The following is a 27,793-nucleotide window of genomic DNA, read 5'->3' as shown; positions in this document are numbered from 1 at the left end:
TGTACTGCTAAAGCAGCTGTGGAACACAGTGTTAGTAAGCAGCTGTGCAAACCTGACCTTTGGTAGAGAAACCTCAGATGTTTTCAGAAATAGAATTATAATCAAAACATTAAAAATCGCTGGCTGATTAGGGTATCAGAATGCAAGTTGAATATGTCCTCATTTTGAGCATCAACACTGTCTCTTATCACAAAACATCCACGAACCACCATGAAGGGGCCTTTTAATTCCAGCTATTCTCAATGTGTTATTCATGGTAATGATACTAGAGATGTTAGACAGTATTTCTTATATATATCTGATATATTTCTTATATCTCAGACTTCTGAGGTGCGGTTTTTACACACACACGCACGCACACACACACACACACAGACACACACTGTTTGGAACGGAACATATGTGTGTCTGTGTGTATGTGTTGATTTAGACATATTCTCGATTTAGACTTATGTTCTGTAATTTATAATAATGGAGAATAAGCTGCAGATGCTCAGCTTTATTTTTTTTAAAAAAGGAAAAGGGTGCATGTTTTTTAAAAATCTGCTCTTTAGTGCGCATTGTCATTGGTTAAACGTTTCCTGGATTACATCTCATTGGCTGCAGACTGTGTCTGTCGTCTATCTAACGACGCCCCCATTTGCCAGCTACTTCCGCTGCTGTGTCAAGCTGAGGCTACACAGTAAATTCTTGTTCATCTTTCTGGACTTGCAGATACATTCAGCCTGCTCACGCCACTCAGGTACGATGACAGATATTCCGTTGGTCTTTCTATGGTCTTATGTTTTCTTTTCAGTGCCCTAAATTTTGCTTTGGCCTCTCTATTCAAAAAGGTGGCTAACCATGCTAGTTAGCCACCTTATTTTTCTTTAGCCCGCCCGCTAATGGTAAAGCGCTAGCTGTCAAAAAGCTCCGGCCAGCCTCGGCACTGTCAGTTTGTTGTGTGGGAACAATGATTTAAAAACATTGTTCTCATTTAGGAATATTGTATAGTTCGTCACATGTTAAATTTGGCAAGTTAAAGTGTATGCTATTATGTTAGCAAGCATAGAGTTTACAGTAGCATTTATTAGATGGGTTGTCAGAGCTGGGTGTTTTTCAAGTTGTCAGTGAAGGTTTAATTGGTAATTGATTTAGAATATAATTATTATTTGGGTATTTTTAATGTATTGTCAGTGCAAGCAGAACGATTAAGTTCCGTGTGCTGGTAAAAAGCTGCTGGTAAAAAGCTCTTGATGGTTGAGTGTGAGGGAGTCCTTCAGAGGAAAACATCTATTCAGATTAAAACCGTCACATTTTCTTCACCTGCAGCAGTTTATGTAAAGGTGCAGATTAAAGTCATTTCCTATCACGTTTCACTGCCTCAGCAAACATTGGTAATGTCTCCCCGCCAGGCTGACTTCTTCCCGATTACATCCGCATCTGACTCGCAAGAGATTAAACAAAGGTTTGTCGTTTAAAGCTGGTGTACTTTAGGTCATTGACACAAGGTTTGCTCTGACACAGTCATCTGTTTGTCTACTCTCCCTGACAGACATATTGCTCAGTGGCATTCATTGTAGTACTGAAGGGACTGACTGATAAACACGCACACACACACATACACTAACATTATCACTCAGCTTAACTCAAATACCTCAAAACATTGAGACTGGACTGACTAACCAACACAAAGCGCAAACACACGGACCTACACCACCAAACCATCGCACACACCAACCTGTAAATGCTCTTTTGCACAATATTATTACTAGATATATTATATATTATTATTTTTTTGCACTAACTTGTCTTGTAGCACCTTGGTTCCTGGAGGAACGTTGTTTCGCCTCACTGTGTATTTTTAAACTGTATATGGTTGAAGTGACAATAAAGTTGAACTTGAACTTGAACTACTGCATGTTTCCACTGTCACTAAGGAACTTAATGTAAGGAAGTGATACTGTGTTACTGACGGTCAATCTGCTTAGCATTGTTTGTTCATTTTGATATCGATCTTTTGTAGATATGTCAGTAATAACTGTGAGGCAATTCACAAATGTTTTGACTACCACAATTTGATAAAGTTGAACTGAAAACGTTGAACCAAAATAACATCATCTAAGCAGATGATGAACAAAAAGTTCCCCTTTTTCAGAATCAGAATCAGAATACTTTATTGATCCCTGGGGGAAATTATTTTTTGTTACAGTGCTCCATTATAAATCAACATTAAGACAAGACAGACAATACGCTAACTAAGAATAGTACAATACATACATACATACATACATACATACATCACTCATAAATAAATAGCTGGAAAAGAAACATGTGTAGTTGTAGCAGTAAACAGTGTGTTAAGTGGATGCGTTGTACAGGGAGATGGCCACAGGCAGGAAAGATTTCCTGTGTCGTTCAGTGGTGCTTTTCGGTAATCTCAGTCTCTCACTGAACGAGCTCCTGTGACTGACCAGCATGTCATGTCATGTCTTAAACTTTTTAAGAGTTTGTTAAAAAAAATGAGAGGTTTTGTTTTTGGTGGTGATGGTGTTTTTTTTGTTTTGTTTTTTTGCATGATGGTACAGTGGGGGTGGATCTTTTGGATCCTGTGGATTATGCTTTTTGGACTCCCATAGTTGCTATGTGTTGATCTTGGGGCTTTGGAGGCCCAGCCAACACTTTAGAATATTTTTCATGTACCTTGAACCATTCCTTGACAGGTTTTGTGGTGTTACAGCATGCATTGTCCTGCCTGGAGAGTGAGTGCTGCTCCATGGGGGTCAGTTTAATTATGGGTTTTATTTGTCAAAGTATAAAAGCTGGCATGGAAACTTTCCCAGCAGAACATTGCACTGAAAGGATGCTCTGTGTTATGTACTTCACGTAGTAGCTGTTTTATTGTTGCTAATCATCTTTTGTATGGTTAGGATTAAAGTGAACTTCCCTTTTTAAAAAAAATTGTTGCTTTATCCACAGGAGTATGAAGGTAGACACATTTTGTTTTTATTTTTACATGACATACTAGTCTGTCCTCTCTGGAATTGCAGTTGTTGTCATTTAGTTATGGGTTTTCCTCCTTAAGGTACCTTAATTACCCTCACCATGGTGTCTATGGCAATAGATTCCATTTGAAAGGGGAGCTTTACACTGTGCTAGTAAGTAAGTTTACTAGCACAGGTAAGGTAGTTACCTTAGAGTAATGTAGTTCCACTTGAGAGCTAGATGAGCAGTTGTCCTTGTTGAAACAGCAATTGCCTAATTAAAGTGTTCATGGAATAAATGCTTATGAGTTGTGGAATATCTGTGTTTTGTTATGTTTTGCTTTTGTATTTTTTTTCTGCCTCACATTAGAAAAAGTTTGTATGAGTACAATTTGTCTTTCAGCAGGATTGCACAAACGATTATTAGCCTGACCTTCATGAAGCTTGATGGAGCGGTGGTACGTGGGCAGAGGAAAGACCCATTGAATTTTGGTGGATCTTTTTAAATGAGCAAAATAGGGCAATGGCTCTGGTGGAGATTAGCCTGCCTAATGCTCTTGTAGTTGAGTTCTGTGGCTAAATTTAAGTGAACAGGAAGAAGATGTTGCAAGCCATGTCCCAAAAGTTGGGTTTCAGCAGTGTTGAAACCTAACTGTTGCAGCAATGGGACGGTCAGCAAATGCAAAATCAGTAGTTGTATTTGGAAAGCAGGGAGGAGTCTTGGTGTAGGTATGTTTTCAGTGTGATTTGTCTGTTAGCAAATACTAGGTTGCTTCTGCTAAGCTAAATTTGAATCAATTTATTTAAGTGGAGCATGGGTGAAGACCCATGAAATCTTTAGTGCAGCTTTGTGTCTCTTTCTTTAAATTTCTAATTAATTGTTAAAAATAGATGATGTTGTTTGTGTATCACATTATATTGTGATATTCTGTCGTTCGTACAGTTGCATCATGTACACGAAACTGCACGATTTCCTCAAAAGTAAATTAAAGATCTTTCAGAAGTTTCTCTGAAGCAAAAAAAGACTGGTATATTTTTCCTTTGGTAATTTATAACTGTAGGTGCCCTATAAAATGCAATTAAAGTATATTCTGGTAATGTGAAATTGACTGGTTGTCTCTAAAATCCATTGGAAATGTGGCTCCACATACCTTTTTACCTAAATGCCAGAACGCAGAGAAAGTTTAAACCCAGTCACCTGAACCTGTCAAATAACAACTCAAGTGCAAACAATGCTGATCACAAAACATGCTTTTGTGCACATGTTTTATCTAAACTCAGGAGTGCCATTGTTTGTGTTAATGGGTGGACAATTCAAGGGAGTTTCCAGGCAAGATGCTGAGCAGGCTTTGTTTCTGCATACACTGTGAAGGTAAAACTCCTCCTAGCAGGTTCTTCTTCCTAGCAGGTATCACTGGTATGCGCTGACTCACACTGTTCAGTAGGTGTGTGTGTGTGTGTGTGTGTGTGTGTGTGTGTGTGTGTGTGTGTGAGAGAGAGAGAGAAACTATACGTTCAAGCATCCTGCCCAGAATGAGACAGTATCTTATGCCCAGTGGGGTTTACTTGACTTCAAGCAGGAGTAGAATAAAGAGAACAAGCTCCTCCCTTATATTTGAAAGACAAACAGACAGGATAGACTAGCGCACATGATTACACATATGATTGAGCTTAGATCTCAAGTGCAACAAATTCAATGAAACATTTGTTTGGAGCTACCTTTAGTCTTTAGAAACTTACCTCATCAGTGTTAGGGGTGTTACAAAAAAAAAAAGAGTGGGGCAAGAAATTAAATAAAATAATAAATTGCATATTATTCATTACTTTTCTTAAAAATAATGCAGTGTTACTTTCTCTGATGGGTCATTAAGTAATTTGTTCCATTACTTCCAAGTAACAGCGTAACATGACATTAAATTCGTTGTCACATAAACTCATATACATAGAGCATCAAATTACATCTCTGTATCTCTGTTATATGTATGCTAATTTCTTTACATTTGCAAATGTACTCCACAGTTTTTGTGTACTTGTTTGAGACATTTTTTTCACCCCCTACTTCCTCACTTCTAAGGCTGAATGACTTATGCAATCTAGAGGTTACATGAGTCCTCAGTGTATTTCAGAAGTTTCACTGGGAGCTTTTGTTATTATACGGCAAGATTTTTCACTCTATCATTTAAATAATCTGTAAACATGTTTTACATTACAGTAAAGAGGAAGAAATGCAAAAGGATCAAAAAAGATCTGACCAACATGGAAAAAAGATTTGTACTTGATTCTCATAGGAGAGTTTACTTTTCGTCACACATTTGAGTTATTATTGCATCAGATGTAAAAGTGTACGTTTGAGGCTGTTTGGGTGTGGTTTATTGCAGTTTCCTCTCTTTAAATGGATTAATGGTTTTAATGTTAGCACTTAGTTTTTCTAAAGTGCTCCAGTCAGTGGATGTACTCCGTAAGGTTAGTCTTGTGATTGAAGTAGACTGAATTTGATTTCATAGTTTCAGTATACTATAATAAAAAGTAATTTGTGAATGATTGTCAGTTAGACCGTCTGTTGGTCTTGTGCTCTACTTCCATTCGCCAGCTCTTTGGAGCTTGGAACGTAAGTTTGGATAACATCATAGAAAGCTCACGGCTCTCCAAGGGGAGATTGAGAGACCAGTGTTGGACTGTTAGAACAGCTTTGAAATTTATGAGTTGTTCGCACTAAAGTAAAAACTATCATCACTTCATGCGGAGACCCCTTCGACGCCAGCTGCGGCCTCAAGGCTGGAGCTGAACAAAACACCCTCATAACGACTGTGTTTAGACTGTTTCCCCCCATTCCATGCAAGGCCACCTGGGTTGGCTGGAAGACTGTTTACTTAGCCTGGCGGGGCGAAGGACACTGTCTCAGCTGAACTCTGGACACACACATACACTGACTCCCCCCCTCCCTTTCCAAACGCCTTCGATGCTTGTGCCCTACCGGGGAAGATGGCAGTCAACTGGACCAGCGCAGACATGCTGCAGGACCGGATGCGCTGTCTACACCGGCTCTCTCTTACCCTTTACCTGCCCCTGTTGCTTGTCTTGTGTTTCTATGGTGTATTGACAGTCATGTGCTTTTTGTGCTGAGGTGTTTTTTCTATTATCAAACTGTTCTCCCATTAGGAGCTCAGTCTGAGTAGAGTTTTGTTTTTTTTCCCCCTCCTCCTCTTACCTCATGTTATGTATTTTTTTCCCCCTCCTCCTCTTACCTCATGTTATGTATATTTTTCCCCCTCCTCCTCTTACCTCATGTTATGTATTTTTTTTCCCCCTCCTCCTCTTACCTCATGTTATGTATTTTTATTTATTTATTTTTTAAAGTTGGTCAGAAGGTTCCTTTGTAAGTACAGCATGCGCCATTAGCGTGCTGCCTGCTGTAACCCTAATTTCCTTCGGGATTAATAAAGTATTCTGATTCTGATTGTGATGAAAACAGGAAGCACGGAACACAAAATAAACTAATTTTGGTCATTTCACCCAGTTAGACTCTTGCTCAAATAACTTTTGCTCTACAGTACAAACATTTGTGTTTTGTAAGATGCTTGGGCTTAAGACAATCACGTAACAGCCTTTCCTGTATACAGACATGTTTCTGAAAAGATAAGAAACTAAAACATCATGAACCATTATAAACTACTGATTCAAACTTGGGGTGTAAGAGGTTTGAATCCCTGATGAGATGGCTTTTCATTGTTAACCAATATGGACCTTAGAAAAAATAGCGACCACGCACATAATGGTGAGTTTGGATAAATGAAATCTTAAACTCACCATTAACCAAATACTTCGCTGTTCTGTGTTATGTCTACACATAGCAGAAGACTTCACAATGTATATGTTATGAATTGTAACTTTAAGTGCTTTGTTACCAGCAGCTTGTTGCAAAAACACATAATTTGCTCTCATTTCTTTAGTTGAATGTGCAAAAAATTTCAAAGATGACAGTTTGACAGATGTCGGTGCAAAAATATAATTTTACAAGTTAATTCTCAAAGAGCTATTGGCTGAAAACTTGGCATATCTCTGCTTGGTGTGCAGAGACCTGATACAGGACCTGGGAAATGCATCTGGCCTTTGAGTTGATCCACCCATTGTTTGCCAAATGAGATCTTTGAATGTTTTTCAAGAAGCCTAAAGAACTGTTCCTGGAGACTACTGACAGAAATTACAAGAAGGCTTCAGTGCGAGAGTTTAGGCTGTGTTGAATGATAAATTTTGTTAGAATAGTGCAAACACTTTTTTTGTTGCCTTACACTGTATGTTCATGTGTATTTGCGCCTGTTTCAATAAATCATTGTACCCGTTTTCTAGCAGAATATAAATTCAATATGACCCAAAATGAGTGACTGAGACTATAAGCTTAATGGCAAAATGTTTAGATGCAAAAAAAAAGAAACATTTTCCAGTAGATTTCTATAGGACTTGATGTGTCCTACGTCCAGCACAAAACCATGAAGAGAAAGTTAAGAATGAGCAGGCAGAGTGGTTGGGGTCACCACGTTCAACAAGACCAAGCTAGGTTCATTCCTCCTGAGTAACTTGCTGTTTTTCAGTAGTGCACTACTTTCTGAGTGCTTTCTGAGTTCAGTTCCTTGGGTTGCTGCTTTGGCTTTAGTTTACTTGCAGCTACATCTACAGAGCACAAATGCCTATTAACACTCAGATCTCCATAGCGATTCTGTCCACCCCCCTTCTTTTTTTTTTTTTTTTTTTTTTTTTCCTCCCCCCCCTTCCCTTTCTGCACTCATTAGTGCACAGACAGCACACACAGCAAAATGCTGCTCTCTGTTGAACTCCCTCCAACACAGTGGCCTGTCTGTGATTCTTGTTCCCACTGTTGTCTCTCAGGCCACATTCACATCCTTCCTACTTCTCTCAGAATGGTAGATGAGACCCATTTCCTTCATCTTAACCTTGAGCCTTTGCTAGGAAAACTTAATCACATGACATAAATAGCAGTGTGGCATCTGAGTATTTAGATGTCTATATAAAGTGTATCAGATGAATGACAGTGAATTGCAGTGGTTATCTGTGTGGCCTTATAATATGCATTCCGGGAACTATCAAAGTGACATGAAATGACATCAGCACAGAGTATAATTTTGTCCTGAACCGCAGGTTCATAGAAATAAGCCTCTGTGTCACAGAGACTAGTAACAAGAAAAAGTCCAGGACTGATCATTCTTATATGTGAGGAACTAATATTAACAACAATAGCTAACATTTAGTTCACACAGTCCTGCATTAGATAGCCCTTCTGGCTGTGGTAGAACAGGTCTCTTAACAGTGGGCCACATTTGGGTTATAGAACAGTTGCCAGTCCTGTCTCTATATATGCACAAACAGAACCAAAGCACAGATGCTTTCTTAGTTTCAGTGTGGACTTGCTGTCCTTGTGGGCTATCCTAACACCATAAATCACTATGAGGAAAAATTGGGGTGAGGGGTGGGGGCTCCTGTTTCATCACATTGAAGTATTAAACAGTTATTCTACACTTTAACCTGGCCAGTGAGAATGTTAACCATATAACTATTAGCAGATATCCGATGGACAGAAATCTAGTCCCAGGGAAACAGAAGTTACTGTACTTAAAGTGCTGGTCCCAAGTCTGGATAAATGGCAGAGTAACCTTAGGAAGGGCAATTTGTACCAAATCAAACATGCGGTTCCATGTGCTGTGGCAACCCATTTGGAAGTAAGGGAACAGTGTAAAGTACCTCTATCTGCAAATAATAAAATGATAACGTTAATGTGGGAGCTAGGCAACAAATATTTTCAGGCCTACCTTTATAGATATTTGTATCTGAAAACCGTTCGTTTTTCTTAAAGTCCCAGATTCAGCAACTAGACAAATGGTGGAAGCTTACCTTACCAATTCTATTTAATCAGCAAAGAAAGTATTGTGCCATATAGGGCTGGGCCATATTATACCGTTCACGGTAATACCGGTATAATGTTAGGCAACGATAGGAAAATGAAATATCGCGATAGAATGGGAGTAAAATGCGCATGCGCAGTGCCTTTGTTTTCATACGCACATGGCCGATTGTTGAGGAACCAGAATTGGTTTGTAAAAATGGTGCAACTTCCGTGATGTGGAACTGGTTTGGTGTTTGTCTGTCAGATACACAACAAAGCACATTTTTTTTGCAGAACATGCAAGCGGCCGTTGTTATTGTCGTATTTGTTGGACTAAGATGCTCTTAAATCTGGGAGTAATCTGGGTCCTAAACTCCGAATATTTGACTTCAGGTCAAACAACACTGCAGCATCACTGAGAGTTGAAAACTGTCTAAATTCTTTCATCTTTAATAAAACGATCAGCATTGCTGCTTTACCAGGTGTAACTATGAAGTTTAACTTCCAGGCATCCATGAAAACAAAAGTTATTACATTTAACGGAGTTAGAAGTTAGCAGGAAGCTAGCGGAAGTTAGCTCGCTAGTTTCGCTAGTTACCTAAGCATGATATTGCATGTTCTGACTGAGAGATTTCTGAAAAAAATCAAACGTACAGCTCTGCTATCACTTCCAACATAAATGAAGACAGGAAACTAAACAGCAGTGACGTTTGTAGGGTTACTGAAGTTGGGCTAGCTGGTATATTATGATGTGCTACGTGATCGCTAGCGACACAGCTATGTTAGCATAACATAAACAGTGAAGCTGGAGGACGAACACTAACACTTTTCCACTTATAAAAGTTAACCTGAAGGTTCCTCATGGTTAGAGACAAATGCAATCGTATGGCAGGATGCTGTAAACGGACCAAACTTCGGTCAGGAGAACAACTGAGATAATCCATCCACAATACGAGGTCAGTCATTAATATACTGCAACAACATGGGAATAGAGCAGCTGCCAGAGAATTCAACATTAATGAATCAATGGTACAGAAGTGGAGGAAGCAAGAAGAATGAGTTTAATAAAGTTTGATTTATCTGACTGCTTTGTTTCGCTTAATGTGCCTTATAATCCCGTGCACCTTATGGTCCGAAAAATACGTACTGCACACTGCAGTTTAATGTTGCAAAGCACCTCTTTTTAACTTCAGTGGATATTATACATGGTTATGCTCAGGATATGTCAGCCCATTTCTACTGGAAATGCCTTTTGGTTAAACTTTCAGCAAGGAATTTGCATTTGCACTGTTACATTTTTATAAAGCTTTAATGTACATAAAAACCAGCTTCTTGTTTAAGTGAAAATAAATGGAAGGTTGTCTTTTTGCGCTAGTAATGTTGTGGAGTTGTATTTTGTCTCGCATCAATTATATCGTCAGTTATATCGTTATCGCAAATTTTCAAATATATATCGTGATAAATATTTTTGGCCATATCGCCCTGCTCTAGTGCCATATCACCAGAAGTACAGCACTACCTCAGGTGCAACCTTTCTCTAACGTTAGCCTTTTTTGGTTTCTGCCATCAGTGGCATGTTTGTATGTGAAACTGACTTGGTATGTGGTATGTGTTTCAGTCTGTAGAGGTGTGTCCCCTGTTGAGGTAGGTGTGTGTAAAGAGAAATATAGAGGTGTGTGTATGCTGTATCAGTATGTTGCATGGCAACCTTGTCCTTTACTTTCTTTCACCTTGGCTCTACCTCTGCCAGTCTCTTGACTCTCTCTCTATGCGCCTTTTGGCTTTGGATGTTTTTGTCTGCGGTGGACAGCAGAGACAGACATTACTTGGCTTATGAATGGAATTTTGGCATCAGTAGGTTTGCATTTCAAATGATTGTACAACATTTGGTGACAATTTTTACAATCTGTAATTAATGAAGGACTCGGAGTGCGATTTGACACAATCACTTGTCTTGTAACAATTGCTTTAGTTTAAGTAGTGTCTCATGTTTTATCAAAATTAGAAAATCTAGGGATAAACTGTGCACGTACCCTGTGTAATATTTTAAAATGTCTGTCTTTGTCTTCAAAAGAGAAGATATTATTGGTCCTGTCACTATGTATTTATAAATCATTTTATCCAAAAAAAATGGATTAGTTCATGATATAAAGTTTTATTTTAGGTTTAGCTCAAGCTTTGATATGGGTACTGCTATATCTAATTTTGCAGGTAATTAACTAACTTTATTTAATTATTGATTTAGAAAGTTTCATAACAGTTTTATTTTACTTTCTCCTGATATTTCTGGAAAAATGGACACCGACAGTGAACTAAATCAGAAAGCTTAGTCTGTGGGTCTGTATTTGAAATGAGTTACATGAATGAGGAATGGGGTAAAGTTATCTCTGTTCCAAAGCTTTATCTCTCTGTTCTGTGTATATTTTTTTTTTTCATCTGCTGACCTTTTTTGTGGCTACATTTGGTGAGCTATTATCAAAGTACGGAGGAGAGTGGTTGTGGTGCTCATATGGTGCCATGTCTGTCATGGTTACGTAATGGCTCACAAGGCGTGTGAGACAGCGAGTGATATGATCTGAGAGCTTGCTGCAGCCAATCGGATACCTCTCTTTTTCTCTCGCTGTCTGTGGGTGTGTGTTAGAATCTGTTTAATTTATCTGCACAATTCTGGAATGAAAAGTAAGTTCTTTTAAAAATGCAAGACTATCAAAAAGCAAAACAAAACTTCTAAACATGGATTTAACCCTCCTGCCATCCTTTAAAAAACTCACACCCATCACCCTAGGGACCATTCTCAGCCACGCCATAAAAAGACCATATATCCATATTTTATTCCACTTTAAATTAGCCAACCTTGTAAAACTACTTCTCCCTGAAATATTCATGTAAAGTTTTAATTATATTTTCGTTGTTTTAACCCTTCAAATCCCAGTGTTATTACATGAGCGCCCTGTGTTATAAGCCCCAAAAACCAAAAAACGAAACTAAATATTTCCACAAAAAACCAGTTGAAGTAATATGTGATTGTCATTATAAGTAGGCCTTTAGATGGACCAAAGATTGGCACCAACATACATTTTGACCTGCCATTATTTTTTTTGCATTTTTTTTGCAATTTAAAAATTAAAACTTCAAGGCCCTGAGTCTTCATTGACATCCAAGAAAAGAAGAAAAAATAAAATCATATGATGATAATTTGGGGTTGAAAAATAGCGTTTATAATGGAAGTCAATGGGCAGAAAATGGTCCCCAGGGTGATGGGTGTGGGGATTTCTGCTGCTCAGCCATTTTAGGCTGATTTAAGGAATTCACACTGGAATATTAACATTGACAGGTAAAAACTATCCTGTGGCAAGTTTGGTTATATTCCACTGAACACAGTGGAAATGGCAGCCATTTAACACATAGCAGTGGCACAAAAAGGTCCCAAGAAGGCAGGAAGGTTAAACTGAAATTCAAGTTTTAGTGTGTGCAGATAAAAACGGTGGCTTGTCAGTGATTATGAAGAATTTATTTTCACTTTCATCTATTGTTGCTGATGCTGAGAAGGAATCCTGGGGAAATATTTGTTCTACAAAATATAAAAGAATACTAAATTAACAGTGTTGTTAATGGAATACATTAGAGCACATAGAATTAATAGATTAGACAGTCTTTAATTTCCAAGTATTGCACTCAGTTTACTACTTTTCAAATACACAAACCTAAACACATGTGCCTCTGAAACTGTGCTTCAGAACAGCTTTAAGAAGTAGTGTTAGTTGGACATCTTACAAAGACCAGCTACAGCCTGAGTGCAGTAGTCATACTTTGTCTCAAGTGCTGCATCTCTATCAAAAGAAATTTTCTTATGATCTGAATAGGTTTAACCAACCTTATAAAATGGGTCTGCTTTTTAATGGGTTGTGAACAAAGAGCAGTTTGAGAAATGAGCTTAGAGTTCGAGTCAGTGTTGTCTTGACTTTTCTGAGTGAGAACTAGGTCAGCTTATTTCATCAAGTCAATAATGCAGTTCTATTATTGATGATAGTTTCCATCACTAAAGCACACACTCGTCATCTTCCTGTTTTCTCTGTGTGCCTTAGTGGAGCTAGGAAAATGTGATGGATATCCATTTCTGATATTGCCTTATTTTAGAAAGCTTCACTGAAGGATATTGATTCTGGTGACAGAGATTGTAGCACTGTTGAATTACAAACTGTGAAGTGGCCTGTCTATTGTACAAAACATTTAATGTCATACGCAAATTTTATTTTCAGTCATATTTGCTTTGTGCATGGATGTTAAGGTTGGGAAAACGTGTTTTGTCTGTCATTCTGTTGCTGTATACTATAGCTGTATATAAGGTTCAGTGGTCAGGTATTTGGGGGGAATTCATTTGGTGATGTGAAGACAATGTGCGACATGCCTTTTAACTGACAGCTTTGTTCAGAATCTGCTGTAACATTATGTTCACATAGCTTCCACAGACCACTGACTATGAATGCACTGAAATATGAATAAGGATTATCATACCACGACTCAATCTTTAAGAAGTGAGTTAGAGAAGGTGGTGTTTTCTTCAATCATATTTTCAACACAAACCCTGGTAGACAAGTGCATTAGTCAGATTTCCTCCGGTTGGGATTCCAAAATGTCCTGCAGAACCATTTAAAGGTTTGGGAGTTCCCTAGTTTATGTGATTTGTGAGGCCACAGGAAATATCACGTTTGTCCTGTAGATCTCCTGACTGATATGATCAGCTGATACAGTCAACTCCCTTTTATAGTGGAATTTCTTTTTTCTTTGTTTGTTGCTTTTAAAAAATGTTGGTATAAATCCTTTCTAATACTGAATGTAGGAAAATGAGAGAGATTCTATTTATTAATTTAAAAAAAAATCTAGATCTTATTTAAGCCAGCCTTTCACAAGTTAGAAAAAAGCTGAGTTGGACACAGAGTTAACTGGTAGAATATTTGAATAATAGTTTATCATCCATTCTGTCCACCTTATCAATTGTGGACGCAGAGGCCAAAGTTCATGTGTGTGCTGAAGGCGTTTCCTTTCTCTGGCAAGGGCAAAACCCATCCACTGTGTAGAAATAGGCCAGGCGAGTGTGTAGAAGGCCAGGCGAGTGGGAACAAGACTGAATTTGGTATTTTTATCTTCTAAATCAGTCAGCTGTATGAGACTGGATATTTCTTTTAGGATTTTCTTTATGCTTCAGGTATGTAAAGATTTTATAATTCTGGAGATGAGGTCTGTCACACTGCATTACTGTATTATTTAGACATTAATCTGTGCTCTCTCTATTACTTGCTATTACTCTCTCTATTACTTGCAGGAGGATCCCAATAAGCAGCAAGTGGGTAGAAGGGAATTTAGGTTTACTGTTTAATATACAATTATATTAATGTAATTAATATTCATATTTTTGTGTTTAGAGATGCTTTTTTTTTCTTAAGTGTAACCTGTAGGTATCAACTTTTTTTTTGCATATCCCAAAATAGGTTCATCTGAAACAATTTTATTATTATGCTTCACAAAGGCTGCTGTAAACACAGTGGATAACATTTGGTAATTTGGTTTGGCTCCTGATGGAAATACTGCTGTTAAAATAAATCAGAAAATTGTAAATGCAAATGGAACTTTGCTAATTTTAAAAGCTGTTAAACGGTGGAACACTGATTAAAAACTTGATCAGTGGAGTTATGACCATAAGAATGAGTTTTCCATTAGATCAGGGGTCCCCAACTCCAGGCCTCGAGGGCCGGTGTCCTGCAGGTTTTAGATCTACACACCTGAATCAAATGATTAGCTCATTACCAAGCCTCTGGAGAACTTCAAGATATGTTGAGGAGGTAATTTAGCCATTTGAATCAGCTGTGTTGGATCAAGGACCCATCTAAAACCTGCAGGACACCGGCCCTCGAGGCCTGGAGTTGGGGACCCCTGCATTAGATGGATGGGGCCATGCCTTCATTAGTCAAAAATTTCTTCTAGCATGGGACTGTTTGTCCTGCAATAGGCATCTACAAAAGTTCTTTTTCTGTGGCAGTAGTAGATAAAAGTGTCAATGTAATTTATTGGAAAATGGATTAAATAAAAATAAAAACAAAAAACGCACAGAATACAGTGGAATGAGATGTGTATGTCTTACACAAATTCACCTTTGCCTGTTCCCCTTCCCTCAGGATGTGTGTCTTGCTCATATAATATTAATATTATATGAGCATTTCGTTGCCTTGTAAATATTAAGATTGCATATAATTTTAGTAATAGTTGTAAGTAAATATTGCATATATGTGTAACCCTGCCAATGGAGGGTGCCATCTAGATTACATCTGTCATATTGTTGTTAACACACATGCGTTTCACATATTCTATCATCCTTATAAATCAAAGGGGCCAATTTAATTTTCATATATCTGTCTGGTATTCTAGTTCTAATGTTTAGAGCCATTGGTGATAAGATAAAATGGATAAATGGGCCCTTGTTTACCTATTCCTTAGGGTGTGTGTGTGTGTGTGTGTGTGTGTGTGTGTCTCAACATTTGACATGTGGGGTGTGTCATAATAAAATGATGTATGCTATCTTATATTACTGGTAAGAACAGGCACATGGTAGTAGTGGTTGTAAAACTAAGCTGATTCTTTTTTTTTTTTTTTTTTTTTTTTAACAGTGTCCAGATGAAAATATTCTGTGTAATGGTAACAAAAATCTTTTTACATATTGTGTGAGGTTTTTACATGTTAAATGGTTTTTAAATATGGTCGGCACAGTGAACAAATTCCTTTTTAAGTGCAGCTCGGGTTTTTGCTAATTAATTGACACTAGGGCTGCACGATTTTGCATAAAATGAGAATCACGATTTTTTTTTTTTTTTTTTTTTTTTTTTTTTTTTTTGGCTTAGAATTGAGATCAGGATTCTCTCACGATTTTCTTTTCCAGTATAAATATTTATTGCACTTATTAACTGCACATCAACTTCGTAACAGTTGAAACTGAACATAAAAAAATAAATAAACATAAAAACAACAAATGTCTCACGTTTTGTTGTTGCCGCAAAATGTTGTACTGCTTGAAATTCCGTCTCCACCGTTGCTCGACACTGCGTGTATAGAGCAGGTAGTGCAACAATAGAAAAATAGTTGCGGGACGGCACTGTGTAGCGTTTGTCTAGGGTGTTGATCATTTTCCTAAATCCCTTGTTTTGCACAGTGTTGATGCGAGCCATATCTTTGGTCAGGTGATAAGTGATAGCCTCCGTAATTTCTTTGTGCCTGCGGGAGTTCGACGGGTATAGGGAAGGGCTGTATAAGGTTCCCGTTATTGATGTTTGGGTGGTTGACTGGGACGGATTTTCTCCTGTCACTTTGTCGTCATCCCTGACGTGTTCGCCGTTGTTTTTTCCCCTGCTAATTTTAGCATCACGCGGCACAGCTTCTGTATCACGTGGTATAAGGCTCCGCCCTTGTCATTTGTTGAGCAGGAAGAGTGAGCGCTTGTTTTCATGCAGATTACGTCCCGGATCAAAATGCGGTACAATCGTCGTCGTCTTTTTTTTTTTTTTTTTTTTTTTTTTTTTTTTTTTAATCGTTGTCATTTGGAAATGTGATCGCACATAAGTATGAATCGAGATCGCGATTTTCTAACAATTAATCGTGCAGCCCTAATTGACACACTCATTGACCCGTTGGCATTACTTTTTTGTTCTGTGTGATGAATAAACTGGAGTTTCAGTTTATTATGAATTGTATTTCTTGAAGGTTAAGTTACTAATTAAACAACTCCTTTTACTTCCTTGAAAATTGAAGTCCATGTTAAAATGTGTTTTGAAACTCTCAAAACTCTGGGCTGGTAATTTTGTCCTGGGGAGTTACAAGTTATTCTGGGTCTTGCTTTTAAACTGGGTGAAGCTAATGTACCAAGCAGAGGGTAACAAAGACCCAGAATGCCTGTGACAGTGGTGTCCCAATTGTGTAACTACTGAACTAGAAACATCTCTGTTTTCACGCAACAAGCCATGATAGACAAAATTGTGACTGTGACAGAACAAGCAGACTTCGAGCGGATGGAACAGATGGTTAGATCTACTGTAAAGAGCATCAAGATAGTCCACTTAATGCAATCTTCTCTGCATGTTGTTTTTATTTTTGAAGGTTATCATTCCAGAAATGGAAGAAAATGTGTTAAAAGTTTGATTATTCTTAGTACATTAGTACTCAGAGCATGAAGGATGCAATGACATTGTGTGCAGCTTTCTGTAGCTCACAAAGGTCTCTGATTTGCCATTGAATTGTTGCTCTAGGGCTTGTGTGAATGTGTTTGAAGAAAAATCATATGATGGTTTATATTCTCCCAAATTGTTTCAACTCCAAAGAAAGTAGAAATCCCTTGGAGGGAGTGGAGGCTACGGCAATTTCAGTTATAAATTACCTTAAATTGCAGGATTATTGCAACCTAAGAACATTATGATCCCAGCAGTATGTTTACACCCTTAAGGCCTTTATACATAAAATTTGTATAAAATTTGTGCAAGTAATTTGGTTTCAAAAATTTTTCGACTTTGTTTTGGGGGGTTTTGTGCAAGTTGGTTGTTGTATAAAGGCATTTACAATTAATTAAATGAGAATAAAGGATTATACCCATTTTAAGAAAAAACAAACAAAAAATAACACATTTTTGGAGGTCTGAACTTTAATGTGTTGACTTTATTTTTCCACTTTTGACTTAAAAAAAGTGGAGGGAACAAACATGGCAAGTAAACACTAGTTATAACCTTTTTATATTGATTGTTAGTAATATATTTGTTTCTTCTTTTTTTCTTTCTACAGATTATTCATTTGCCTTGGTCAAAAGAGCCACATAAATTGAAGACTGGAAGTGCATCCGTTGTTTGTCTGCTAACTAAGCAGCTGATTTGCTCAAATTGACATCTGCTGGTGTCATTCCTCTGAGGACAGACCATCTGCTGAAAATCTGTGTGAAGCTGTATTTGGGACATTGTCTCGATATCAGACAAACATTGCTCTGTTGTTGTGGTGACACTCAAGCGAGACCTAGATTGACAGGTCTCCCTCCAGAGTAACTTTTCAGAGCAGCCACCAAAAGGAACATGTGCTAGAAGTTCAACATCTGTCCTAAACAACTGGTCAGCTTTGACTCTAGAAGATGAGCAATGACGATGAGTTCTTCGATGCCGTCACAGGTGGGTGCTTAATGTACATACTTATTGATGTGTTTCCCTCTAGTTTATCTTTTATTAAGAAAGGGGAAACATGCATGCTTCCTGTATTTCAGGACTGTATTGTGATTTTGTAGTTCTCACTTCTCCTTTGGTAGTTTAAAAACTTAAAAAGGGTTTTTAGAGGAAGAGAAATATTTTGTTTAGCGTTTTGGTATTTATTAGACCTGATGTGTATATATGTAATCGTTATTTTTCTTAGGTCTTAGTCTTTCTCTGGAAATTGCTACATGGTTTTTCTGCAAGAGGCTGCCACTCCTAATTAGATGGTCTGTTTTTGTTGTCGAAGCACAATGCTGTCCAGTGGAACTTAACCTGCCTTCGTCTGATGATTAGTTGAATAATTCAGAGGTTGGCTGTCTTACGACTATGATTAGTGATATCAACAACAACCTGGAGGGTGTGTGGTTCATACTTGTGTGCCTGTATTATATTCACAAAGAAATTTCATCTGGTAGAAACTGCCAAAGTTTGTGTCAGTGGGATAGTAGTGACTACCCCAAATCAGCATATTTGAGGAAGCCAGCTAGACTTCACTCTTTTTAAAAGTATTTTCACATTTCTTTTTTTGGTGAGCAGCAGTTAATAGTCCTTGAAGTCAGCACTCTCAGGATTTCGTGCAGCCTAATGTTACAGTCCAGGTGAAGGTCTGATATCAAGCAGTACCCATTTACAATTACAAAGTACAGCCATGGTGACTCGCCTGGGGTTTGTGAGCAAGCATTCTTGGAAGCAGATACCTGGAAACTCAGGAGAGATGAACTTTGAACTGTTTACTCTAGGCAGATCTACCTCAAGTTTAGAAGACATCAAAACAATATAAAATCTCAGGATTAATGAAGTCAGCGTGTAGGTTCAGCATTGAATGCTGAAATATGATTATAATATTAACTCTGAGAAATAAAGGCATGCAAACACTTTATTGTTGTAGATAAATTAGCAGTGCAGCCACTTATTTAACAGCTCGTTCTGTGCAAGGATAATAAGAGGGCAGGCAGGGTGGTGTTCTCTGTTAATAAATATTAGAATCACTGTTTTGTTGTTTGATTACCCCATGTTGACGTAGAGCCATTGCTATATGGCTGTCGTCACTTTAGCAAGTCATTTCCATTCAGGTATAAATAAAAGGGCTGTGTGTGTGCCTGCACCTGTCTTTGTGCCATTGTTATGATCATCTTAGTAATTTGAGACAGATGCAGAACAGGGGTGATCTATTATTTATGTGGTAGCATCAGGTATCATCTGGCTTGGCTTTAGCATCTTTTTCTCTTCTTAATTTACCCTCAAATATTTTGTTGTAACTATTTATTTTAAAAATATTACTAATGTGCTTGATGATTTGCCCGGGGCACACCTTCATAACACCTACAGAAGCTTGAAAGACATTGTTGAAGTGCAGCTTATATAATACATGAAAAGAGATTATCAAATATTTAAAGTTCCACAACCCTGGCTATGGGTCAACACTAATGTGTGACAAATAATTTTGTGTTGCACATCCTGCATTTAATGAGTCAGTTTCATACTGTGCAATACATTTTGTTTCTCAGGAAGTGGAACTTGCGACGTCTCAGTATCCATCCATCCATTCGCTTCCACTTATCCTTTTCAGGGTCGCGGGGGGCGCTGGAGCCTATCCCAGCTGTCATAGGGCGAGAGGCGGGGTACACCCTGGACAGGTCGCCAGTCTGTCGCAGGGTGTCTCAGTACTAAAATAAAATATTTTGTTGTGACTTATGTGACGATACGAACAATGCACCTTTGTACCTGACACCTGATTAAGCGTGTTTTCTGAGTAATGATAGTCATTAGTGTTTTTAAGCTTTTGTTAATGCACCACCTTTAATTGCCCACAACTCCATCCTACAGTACTACGTTGCAGATTATTCCAGCCCATTCTCATTCCCACGCCATGAACATCTGCCTTTTTGTTAAATCCACTGACGAGATGCAAGATATTCACAATCTGTCCTTTTTTTGAGATTATGATGGCGAATATGACTCCTTATAATATGCTCTCCTCCATGTTGAGCAATGATGCCGAAAGGTATTTGTGTTAAATGTGGCCCTATGTTGTCGTGGCCAGGCTTCCTTATGTGAAAGGTTTGAATTGAGACGTAGATTGTTATTACCTCATAAACAAGTTTACTGTTGTTGTCCCAGGTTTCTTAGTTTACAACAAGTGTAAAGAAGATGACATGGTGCGGATATCTATGACGTCGGTTTTCTTTGAATGCCACATTTCTTTTTCTTCCGCAGGCCTGGAATCGGACGAGTCGTGCGAGGGGCTGTCGGAGGCCAGTTTCAAAGATGCACAAGGGATTGACAGCAGCAGCCAGAAGAACAATGGATCAGTCCCACAAGAAAATGGCATCAAGAAACACAGGTACTCCTGCATTCCTCACCCACATTCCATCTGCTGTGTGTGTACTTGTTTGTGGATAAGTACTCTCTTGGTCAAAAACAATTGAGTTAAGTGGAACATTTTTGGGCAGGGTCACAATTTGTAATGGCTCAGTTTCATACAAAACGCATACACAGAAAGGCACACAATGGGTGCAGCAGTTTAAAGGTGACGTATTTTTAAACTTAAAAATAATGAGGGGGGGGGGGGGGAGATTTGTTGTTGTTCACAGTGGGGGGCTGACTTGGGTGACCTATATGTGAAGGTGTGGTGTGTTTACTTGAGTTAATTTCCTTTTTATAAATTTTAAGATGTCAGTGGAAAATTACCAAGTAGGAATTTTAGGATAGTTAGGTGACTGGGTTTAGTTCCTGTGAACAGAGGTGAGATGAATTGGCTTTGCACTTGTTCTTATCTTCGTGCAGAATTTCTTTATCTTCTGCCCTGATAACAAACCTGAACGCACTATCTCTTATCTGCAACCTTGGATATTTCTTTTCTTCTCCATTTCAGGACATCTCTCCCTGCACCCATGTTTTCCAGAAACAATATCAGTGTGTGGAGTATCCTGAAAAAATGTATTGGACTGGTAAGGGAAAGCTGGTTATCAGATTTAAGAGCTTCTCTTCTGTACATGAAAGGCTTTCATAGAGAGGTTTTCATAGTCATATTGGGCAGTAGTTACAGTTTTTAATTTGCACACAGATAAACTGAAACAAGAAAAATGTATTACATAAAATTACTTGTTAAAACCACAATTTGAAAAACGTTTTAGAGTTCAATAGTATAAAGGGTAATATGTTAGGTAGCTTTTTTCCCCATTATAATTTACTGTAATTTCTTTCCATTTTTTCCCCCTTTATATGCACTACTGTGTTTAGTCATGTTGTATTTTAGGAGTTATTCTAGTTAACCTGTGGTTTAACTAGTGTTTAGTGCTTTGGCTGCTGACACAATTACAGTTTTTGTGATATAATAGAGTATATTCAGCTTTTATCTTAATGTTAAACAGGAACTGTCCAAGATCACGATGCCCATTGCCTTCAACGAGCCGCTGAGCTTCCTGCAGAGAATCACGGAATATATGGAACACACTTACCTCATCAACAGAACCTCCTCAATGTCCGACTCCATAGAGCGCATGCGGGTAGGGAGAGACGTGGACACACACGTCCTGTGTCATCTACCATGTTTCTCTGCTGTCACCCCTGACACTCTTCTCCACCCACTCCACCCTAGCTCCCCACAATGACATTGTCTTTACCTCTCTTGTCCATTGCTTTGAATGGTTGTAGTAGAGCCACCAAAAAAATTATCTAATCGAATATCATAAATGAAATGCAAATAATCTGGACATAGTATGGGGAGAAGGAAAAAACAAAACACTAACAGACATACTCAAGAGATGACTTGGACACATATGCGCATGCTAACTTGGTCTGTAATTGTTTCTGTTTAGGCAGTAGCTGCTTTTGCTGTGTCAGCAGTTGCGTCGCAGTGGGACAGAACTGGAAAGCCCTTTAATCCTTTGCTGGGAGAGACCTATGAACTTATCAGGTACACTTGCTTTTTTCTCTCTCGTTTTTTGTGAGGTCACTTTGTTTTACCAGTTAGCTTTCAGTCTCTCTTTTCACCCCTGCTTCTTGCAGAGAGGACCAGGATTTCCGAATAGTGTCTGAGCAGGTATCCCATCATCCTCCAGTGAGTGCATTTCATGCAGAGAGCCTGGCTGGGGATTTCGTGTTCCACGGCTCCATCTACCCTAAACTTAAATTCTGGGGCAAGAGTGTTGAGGCAGAGCCTAAAGGGACTATCACACTAGAGCTACTCAAGTTGGTCACTTAAAATCTTTGCGTTTAAATTATTTATTCATTAATTGTATTCTAAAACTGATTTCTCATTGTGTTGACTTTTTTTTCACCTTTCCCTCTTAAAACTTCCTCCTTCATTCTTATTTCCCCTTTTTCTTCCTTTCTTCCTTTTTTCTCCCCCCTGCAATTTTCATCCAGGCACAGGGAGGCATACACATGGAGCAACCCTAACTGCTGTGTACACAATGTCATACTGGGAAAACTGTGGATAGAACAGTATGGCACAGTAGAAATAGTCAACCACAGGTATTTAAATGATGCTTGCATGATAGAATTTATTATTTTCTTCTTTTTTTTTGGGTTGTATGGAAGCCCCAAACGCAATTTCATTGTTCTTGACAATGACAATAAATAAATAAATACCAAAAAAAAAATACCGAACTAGATACTAAGAAGTGTTTAACCTGTATTGATCACAATGCTTCCCTATAACTAGAGTGAGGAAATGACTGCAGTCAAGTTCAGATGAAACACTGTAAGGCTAACAAATGTTTACCCACAGTTCTCCATTCCTGCCGTGCACCTTCCTTGTTTCGTCTAATACTAGACACCAGCCTGCTTATGGTCTGTGTGGCTTCACAGGCAAACAACGTCTCCTTCAACATTTATTTTTCTAGGAAAGCAGTGCAAAGCTTTTATTGTCCTTATTGCTAAGCGTGCTGTGTCTTATTCACACAGTTGCACAGATTCATGCTAGTAACTGTGAATCAGCCAGACCTTACTTGCACTGACTAACTGTTGTCAAAACAGCAGGGTTTGAACGTGAACCTCTTTTATACAAATAGCCATGCAAAGTGATTTATATGAACGTATAATTGCATGATAAATCCACCACTTTATAATGTCAAATAATGTTGCTTTGTCTGTTTAATTCACTATAATGAGCTCTGCCAGTGAAAAGATGTTAATTGGCTCTTGTCTCATTTTTCCTGCAGCACTGGAGACAAATGTGTGTTGAATTTCAAGCCCTGTGGGATGTTTGGCAAAGAGCTACACAAAGTGGAGGGATACATCCAAGACAAGAGGTTTGTGTTTACTCTAACTGGTTTGTCACCTACATTGTGAATCTTTCTGTCTTCAAACGTTTAAAAAGACATGCATTTTCATTATTTTCAATCTCATTTTCCATTGTACTTTTCTTCTCCTATTATTGACCATTTTCTTTTTTACATTCCTTTTTTTTTTTTTTTTTTTTTTTTTTTTGTCTTTTCTAACAATTTCTTCTCTCCACTTGCATCTCCAACTTTTTGTGTCTTGCCCTTTTGCTCCTTTTCCTGCCACATCTTCTTACTGTCGTTTTCATCTTCCGTTTCTATCCAGTAAAAAGAAGCTTGCTGTCATCTATGGGAAATGGACTGAATGCATGTGGAGTGTCGACCCTCAGGCCTATGAAGTACACAAGAAGTCTGAGAAGAAAGGAGACAACAAAAAGCAGAAAAATGTAAGAACCTGTGCAACTAATATTTTACATCTGCAATAAGAAATCATAAAAAAACAACAGTGTAGTGCCAGTCTGTGGGCTTTCTTTCTTTCTTTTAAAAAATAAATAAATTCATCTAAGTCATATTTCCTTTTCTTCTTCTGTCTTGATTCCCTGTTATTGTCCACAGCAATCTGTGTGGTCGTATCTAGGTAAACTAACAAGCTTGTGTAGATCAGTGCAGAGGTTTTTCAGCTCTTCCCCTTTTAGTCTGCTTATTTATTTGTAGTTGTGTGCAAATGCTCCAAACTGCAGGTTTGGAAATAAACAGATACTGACAGAAGCTTTGATCTCGCTGGTAACTGTTTGTGCCTGCAGCGTTCAGTCTCTGCTGATGCTATCAATTGGTCCAGTAGTTACAGTGAGTTGTATCATTCACAGGATGAACTTGAGGGCGCTGAGAACGATGACGCAGATGACATGCCCGAAGTCCAAGAGACTGTGTCTGTTGTACCAGGAAGCACTCTGTTATGGAGGATAGACTCTAGACCAGCACACTCTTCTCTGGTATCAAAAATAAAGTTACACATCCAAATTGGTGGCCCAGAACGCACACACGCAAACACACTCATTCTTGACATCTTTTATTCTTTCTCTGTTTCCCAGATGTACAACTTCACAAACTTTGCGATGTGTCTGAATGAGCTGGAGCCCGGCATGGAGGCCATCCTGCCCCACACAGACTGTCGCTTCAGGCCTGACATCAGAGCAATGGAGAACAGCAACATGGGTAATTAGTTTTTATCTGATCAAATTTGAATGCGTCGCTGGCTGACATTCAATAACTTGTTTGACAGAACTGTTGTTTAAAAAGAAAACCAGTATGCTATGACTATGTGGATGTTTAAGACGACTTTTAGAATGATCACTCTGTGAAAGTAAAACAAAACACAACAACAACAAAAAACAAAACAGAACCAATAAAGAAAATAAACTACAAATGTTTTACTTCTGCTGCTCAAAGCAAAGGATTGGCAATAAGTCAGTGCTTCCACCTGCTGGATGTTGATGGTATTGTGCAATCCAAAGTGAGTGAGTTCCACAGGTGCCTAAAGAAAAATGGAAACAAATGAAATTAAAGGGGTAAATAAGCACAAGACTTTTTCTTGTTTTATTACAATCTGAAACCTTTCAACTCTTTATTCTTGTGAAGATGAGGCCAGTAAAGAAAAGGAAAGACTGGAGGAGAAACAGAGAGCTGCCAGAAAAGAGAGAGCCAAGAGAGATGAGGAGTGGTCTACTAGGTGAGAAACGCACACTAACACATGCATTCACTTTAATAAATTTTTCTGTGGTAACCTTTACAACAGCTTCAAAATATACCAAAAGTAATGAAGTTTTCATGATGCTGTTAGATGTCCAGTGTACATGAGAATAGCAGGGGGATTGCAGTGGTGCAGAAACTGTTCTGGTTAGTTGTTAAGAGTAGAGCTGAGCCCTAAAGGAGAATCTGTTACCATAATGGTTAATCTACATTCCTACCCTCACCCATGGCCACAACATGGAATGTAGCTTTTACTGCAAGTGTTAAGAAAATATTATTTACATAATGGACATTTTGTGTTCCACTCTCATTCTGTTTAATAAAATTGAAGCTACCAACATCCACTTACTTTATTACAAAGGCTGGAAACGGATTCAGTGAAGCGAAGTCTGTATATTTAAAGCTCACTAATCATTGATGAGATTTATTTGTTTATACCGTATGAAAACTGAGGTTTGTGAAGAAAGTTTTGAACTGAATAATGGATTAAAAGAGCTGCAGGCTGAAGACGCAGTAAGGAAGGACAGCTGTTAAGATTACAGATTGACAGGGAAATGCAGGTGGAAAATAATACACAGACTTCTTGGAGGTTAATTGTAAAAGTTATATCTAGAAACTGGTAACACACTTAAGACCAAAGCCATAGTAAATCCCTACGGAAGTGTAACTTTTTTTTTTTTTAGGTGGTTCCAGATGGGCACCAATCCATACACAGGTTCTCAGGATTGGATCTACACTGGTGGATACTTCAACAGGAACTACCAAGACTTGCCTGATATCTACTGAAAACCTACTTGCCTTTCTCCTCCTCCTCCACCATATCTATAACCTCCCGTTACACCCTCCCCCCCCCCCACCCCCCACCCCCCCACCCCCGGTCATTAACTGGAGATAAAATGATACAAATCATCATCAAGGCACACCAACTCAGATTGGAAATGCATACAAAGAAGCTGAACGTTGTTGACTGCCGAGTCTTCAGTAAAAGTGATTGTTTTGGGGTTTTTTTGCGCACACACACACACACACACACACACACACTTAAGAGAAGTTGTTATATTATTTCCAAGTCTTACTCTCCATCATCGACTAACATCTCCTGTTTCCCTGCTGAAGCACACTTTAGAGCACAATGGCCATTTAATTCCAGGTCAATCCCTCTGGCAGAGAGTTGGTAACAACTCAAAAACCTCACAGGTCCGTTCTGAATGTTTAACATCTTTGCTATTGAACTCTGTGCTCCGAGGATCTGCCCGCCAAGACTCTTGATGGCAGCATTTTAAAAACATTCACATGTCACAAATGAGTAAAGTAAAAACGATGACCAGGACCTTACAATCACAACGATGGATGCAGACGAACACCGATGCTCTTTGAATTGAAGATGGACTTCGGGGATGTTTTTTTTTTTTTTCTTTTTTTTTTTTCTCTCTTTTTCTTTTCTTTTCTTTTTTTAATATTCTGCAAAATTTTAAAGATTTAAACACTCAGAATACATTAGTTATATACTACTCTTTGAGCAGCAAATAAGTTACGAGTGATCATTATGTTGATCAAAACAAATCAAATGCTGTTAAGACTTCATTACTGTCCATGTCTTATCCTGAAAATGATTAATATCTGCTGATAGTCTCCAATAATTTAGTAAAGTTTGGTTAAAAATATTAAAATGAGTAAAGATAAATACTATAAAGCATACATTTCCCTGACAACAAAAACAGAATTGGAATCAGGAAAACAAAAGCAACAAATAGTTTAGATATTCATGGAAATAGCTGAATACCCGGCTGATGCGTGATTTGGTTTCACACAGGTGCAAGTATTCCATCGTCTGATTTCTGCATCTTGCTTTTAAGTTTTTAAGATGCTGACATTTGAAGTTTGCATTTACCCCTGGCAGGTTACAAGACAGGGCTTAGCAGTACATATTGGTTGCATTTTCCCAGTTTAACATGTGACTTTAGAGGATAAGGGTGTTGATCTGCAGCTGCTTGTGAATGAAACTGTTGTTCAGTCGTTTTTTTGTTGTTGTTTTTTTTTTTTCATTCTTTTAACTAGTGAACTTAAGAGGAGTCCAAAAAGACTAGAAGTAAATATTACAGTGATGGTATATGCTCATCTATTGTGTGAACCCGTGTATAAATGCGTACAAGCACCTAAAAGCCATATTAACAGGAGAGGGTGTTTTTTCTGTGCGGATATGAATTAGAAAATATGAGCCTAAAGGAACTGGATTGTTATAAATCTCACTATCGTCATAGAAGAAACTTGTCGGTGTAATCCGAGTATCTAATGCAGCTCTAGATAACTGTGTTCTGTGGCAGGATTGGGTGGATGGATTCATGGACAAAGTGACATAAGCAGACATGAACGGGAAAAACTGGAGAAAAATGGCGACTACAGAAAAGTTAACGGACCGCAGATTAACTTGGCGTCGACTCGTATAATAGGACAACAAAACAAGCAGAAACGATACAGTGATGATTGTAGTCTTTTGTGTCTGTGCAGGCTGCTTCTTACACTTATGTGCCAAGCAGAAACACTATTTCTTAAAGTGAAGAAGGAGAGGAGGAGGAAAAAAAAAAAAAAAAGCCGGAACTTCTCTAATGAATGTTGGCACACACAAAAAAAGACTGTAGACGTTTTGGATTGTTGGTAGTGTCCCAACAGGGTCCCAGAAATTGGTAA

At 38.3% G+C, this 27,793-nt stretch overlaps 1 protein-coding gene across 2 annotated transcripts; it reads left to right on the top strand.

Moving 5' to 3' along the window:
• The first annotated feature begins 633 nt into the window (after positions 1 to 633).
• LOC146644929 (oxysterol-binding protein-related protein 2-like) lies at positions 634 to 27,159 on the top strand. Of its 2 annotated transcripts, none has more exons than XM_085394052.1 (14): positions 634 to 742; positions 17,677 to 18,050; positions 20,346 to 20,472; positions 21,004 to 21,079; positions 21,503 to 21,637; positions 21,950 to 22,047; positions 22,140 to 22,322; positions 22,500 to 22,607; positions 23,297 to 23,386; positions 23,682 to 23,802; positions 24,223 to 24,348; positions 24,448 to 24,571; positions 24,995 to 25,085; positions 25,789 to 27,159. In XM_085394052.1, exons 2-14 carry the CDS (start codon positions 18,014 to 18,016, stop codon positions 25,889 to 25,891), a joined length of 1,419 nt encoding a protein of 472 aa, XP_085250178.1. In that variant the 5' UTR covers positions 634 to 742; positions 17,677 to 18,013; the 3' UTR covers positions 25,892 to 27,159. The 2 variants fall into 2 exon arrangements, with proteins under 2 accessions (XP_085250178.1, XP_085250179.1); XM_085394053.1 differs by lacking the exon at positions 634 to 742 and adding an exon at positions 13,924 to 14,065.
• Positions 27,160 to 27,793: the final 634 nt, after the last annotated feature.

This window comes from Rhamphochromis longiceps, linkage group LG20 (assembly GCF_057381845.1).
Source record: "Rhamphochromis longiceps isolate RC_006_pf linkage group LG20, R_longiceps_female_GT1.1, whole genome shotgun sequence".
NCBI classification, from domain to species: Eukaryota; Metazoa; Chordata; class Actinopteri; order Cichliformes; family Cichlidae; genus Rhamphochromis; species Rhamphochromis longiceps.
This window is presented reverse-complemented; position numbering and strand designations above follow the sequence as displayed.